A 3,597-nucleotide genomic window follows, 5' to 3' on the forward strand; every position below is an offset into this window, starting at 1 on the left:
ACGTATCTTAAAAAAAAAAAAAAAACTAGTAATAGAATTGTAATTTTAATGTACACGATTTTTTTTTTCTAAAGAGCCAAATTTTAAAATTTTACACAAAACTCTCAAAATACTTAGGCCGGCTCTGCCTACAGACTAAGGAGAATCTTGAATTTGGAACTATTACTACAATTTTTTGAAATTAGGAACTTATCTACATCAAAGTAAATGTTTTAGAGATTATGCCTCAATTTAATATCATCAACACGTGACATTTTGGAGCAACTACCAAATTTTTTAAAATGAGCACCAATAAACTTACAAAAATTTCAAACTTAATACTATTTTTTAAAGTTGAGAACTTATCTACATCAAAATAAACTTTTTAAAAAAATTTACTCTAATTTTCCCTATATAAAATACATAAACGTTTGGATTTATGTTTGAACAAGATTGTAGTTTACAAAGGGGACAACAATTATTAAAAAATGAATAAATATGTGATCCTCCAATTTTTTTCTTATAAATAATAAAATAATTTTTGCTCCAACACAAAAATTTAAAACTAAAAGAAAAAAAAAAAATACACTCTTCGAATATAGAGAAGAGACCAAGCCAACAGCCAAAGCCAAAGGCAGTGAATAAGAATCAACAATGGCTCTCTTATTCACTTCTGCTCACTCTTCCCTCTTCTCCACAAACCCTAACAAGCCATTCTCATTACGCTCCTTACTTTGTCCACTCCCACCATCATCTTCTTCTTCTCTTTCCCTCCAAAACCCTATTGGAACCCGAGTCGATAGATTCCGCTCCCTCCGCTTACATTCATCTCTCTCCGACCAAAATTCCGATCCTATTCCTGGGAAACCCCCCTCCGAATCCGGCGACGAGCTCGCCAAGGTCACCGACGAGTGGGGCGTGGAGGCCGGGCCCGAGGAGCTTAATTCATCCACGAAGCTTGCTAACTCAGACCCTCCCAAGGATGAGGACGAATGGGGAGGACCAGATCGTTTTGTGGGTGTCGATAATGGTAGCCCAGCTAGTGTTGGGGCGGAAACGGAGGATTTGGGGAATGATAAGCTTGCGGAGCTCAAAAGGTGCTTGGTGGACAGTGTATATGGCACTGAGCTGGGGTTTCGAGCTAGCTTGGAGGAGAGAGCGGAGATTTTGGAGTTGGTGAATCAATTGGAAGCTTTAAATCCCACGCCGGCACCGACTTCGGCGCCTGAACTTCTTGATGGAAATTGGATTTTGCTGTGAGTATTTACGTTTGTGTCTGATTGAGAAAAAAGCATACTTCATTCATAGTATGCTTGTGTTGATACTATTAGTTACGTAGTTTTGATAAGTTGTTTCACTGTTTGAAGTTGATTAAGTTTAAGATTATGGGTCCAATAATAGGTAGATGATATTACTTAAGGACCTAAGGTTATAATAAATCATCTTCTTATTTATTACAATGTTATACACGGTCCTTTTGGAATGGAGCATGGAGTAAAAGAGTAATGGGAAGATAGAAAGTTTAATGGGAGGTGTGGAAAAAGGGTTGTGGATCTTCTGTTTGTATTTGAAGATATTTGGGCTTGCACTAATAAACATCCACCTCATATAACGATGTTGAGGAAACTAACAGTATATTCATGGGTGAAGATGAAATTCTAGTGCCAACAGTAGGCCTATCTTTTATTTCACCATTGGTACACCAGGTTAATTGCCTTTTTTTTTTTTTTTTAATTTTAAATTGAGCCGATTTATGCTGTTTGTCAAATTTACAAAAAAGTCAGAACAGAACTTAGCCTTCATATTGATTAGAAGTATGCTTAAGGGGTTTTTGAGGTCGTCAAATTATTTCATGGCCGGGGCGATAAATGTTTTAGTGACTTGTTTAAAGTTGTAGTAAAGTAGTTTTTTTTTTAATTTTGTTTCATTGTGAATTAAGAGTTAATCAACCTCCGTTACTTCCCTGGTTCCTGTTGATTGTTCAAATTCCTTGTGACTTCAAACTTATCAGGTACACTGGATTTTCAGAACTTTTGCCACTTTTGGCAGCAGGATCGACACCATTGTTAAAGGTAGATCAGATAAGCCAATCAATTGACACCAGGAGTCTCACTATTGCGAACTCAACCACATTGTCCAACCCGTTTTCGACTTTCTCTTTCAGTGCATCTGCTACTTTTGAAGTTCGTAGCCCCTCAAGAATACAGGTACTTCTATCTCACAAGTCTAGCATCTAACAAATGTTCCTCTGTAGAAGGAACATTTTACTATTATTTAACAATTAGCAAAATGATTTAGTCCAGAAATTCCAAGAAATCTATACCTGATTATTCAAAACTTCCAAAAATTCTTCTATACTTGCTGACATACTAACGGAATTATTCTTGCAAATATATAATGTTCAGGTTCAGTTTAAGGAAGGCACCTTTCAACCTCCAGATATAAAGTCAAGGGTTGATCTCCCAGGAGAATTGAATGTGTTTGGGCAGAAAATCAACCTCTCTTCTTTGCAACAGACACTGAATCCCGTTCAGGAGGTTGTGGCAAATATCTCCCGGACAATTTCTGGTCAACCACCTCTTAAACTTCCCATTCCTGGTGACAGGAACAGTTCCTGGCTTCTCATAACATACCTCGATTCAGATTTTCGAATCTCAAGGGGAGATGGTGGTCTGTTTGTTCTTGCTAAAGAAGGGAGTACTCTTCTAAATCAGTAGCCATGTACATTGTGCTTGGCGGGTTATCTACAAGAGTACACTCAGATGATCTATTCTCTCTTTCCTTTTTTTATATATTTTTTAAAGTTCTCCGTAGAAGGAAAAAGAGCGTATGCTTGTCATCTTGTATATCAGTATATGTGCACAATTTTTCTTTTTCTTTTTTCTTATAGACAAGAGATAAATGCTACTACAAGTTGGGAGTAAATTAAAACAAATATTAAAGAAATGATTCTATAGAAAAATAAAAAAAATTATTTACTTTCTGAAATCGTGTGTAGAGCGTCTCTTGCTGAGTTGGTTATAAGCATTGGAAGGGAAACAAGATTTTACAGCAGAACACAGTTTGTTTTTCGATAATGAGCAGAATTTTATTCTCTTGATTGTTTTGTTGATAAAGGGAGGGCTATCCAGATACAAGAGAGAAACAGAATGGTCACGTATAATATAAGCTATTACTAATTAGTGTAGGGGGAAGCATAGTTGGTTGAAACATTAGCAGAAGTACCGGAAATGAATTATAGAAGGTGGGGGTGGTGCGAAAAGTATTAAGAAGGTCCAAATAAAGCACCTGGACCGGATAGAATGTCGGTTCTTTTCTTTAAGTATTATTGGGATTTGGTGGGAAATAATTTTCGTGAGGCAATCTCAGATTTTTTATACTATTGGTACTATGCACAAGGGAGTGAATGCTACTAACTTAGTGCTTATTTTGAAGATCCAAGCCCTAAAAGGGCTCAACACTATCGACTGAGTTCTCTTTGCAATCTGTCGCATAAAGGTGATCTCTAAAATAATTACCAACAAGAGCCTTTTCTATCAAGATTTATCTGTCCTATCCTGCTTTTGTGCCAGGCAGGAATATCCAGGACAATAACATTATCGTTCAAGAGATTATTTA

The 3,597-nt window shown here is 36.6% G+C and overlaps 1 protein-coding gene across 1 annotated transcript; it reads left to right on the forward strand.

The window, feature by feature from the left end:
• Positions 1-451: 451 nt before the first annotated feature.
• On the forward strand, positions 452-2,967 carry LOC115716525 (probable plastid-lipid-associated protein 3, chloroplastic). The gene is made up of 3 exons (XM_030645335.2): positions 452-1,235; positions 1,991-2,186; positions 2,385-2,967. Exons 1-3 carry the CDS (start codon positions 634-636, stop codon positions 2,694-2,696), a joined length of 1,110 nt encoding a protein of 369 aa, XP_030501195.2. The 5' UTR covers positions 452-633; the 3' UTR covers positions 2,697-2,967.
• The last annotated feature ends 630 nt before the right edge of the window (positions 2,968-3,597 follow it).

Source organism: Cannabis sativa, chromosome 5, assembly GCF_029168945.1.
Source record: "Cannabis sativa cultivar Pink pepper isolate KNU-18-1 chromosome 5, ASM2916894v1, whole genome shotgun sequence".
In the NCBI taxonomy this organism is placed as follows: Eukaryota; Viridiplantae; Streptophyta; class Magnoliopsida; order Rosales; family Cannabaceae; genus Cannabis; species Cannabis sativa.

Coding starts and splice junctions, on each gene's coding strand:
- LOC115716525 (XM_030645335.2), top strand. CDS start 634: ATGGCTCTCTTATTCACTTCTGCTCACTCTTCCCTCTTCTCCACAAAC. Junction 1,236..1,990: donor GATGGAAATTGGATTTTGCT/GTGAGTATTTAC, acceptor CAAACTTATCAG/GTACACTGGATTTTCAGAAC. Junction 2,187..2,384: donor GTAGCCCCTCAAGAATACAG/GTACTTCTATCT, acceptor TATAATGTTCAG/GTTCAGTTTAAGGAAGGCAC.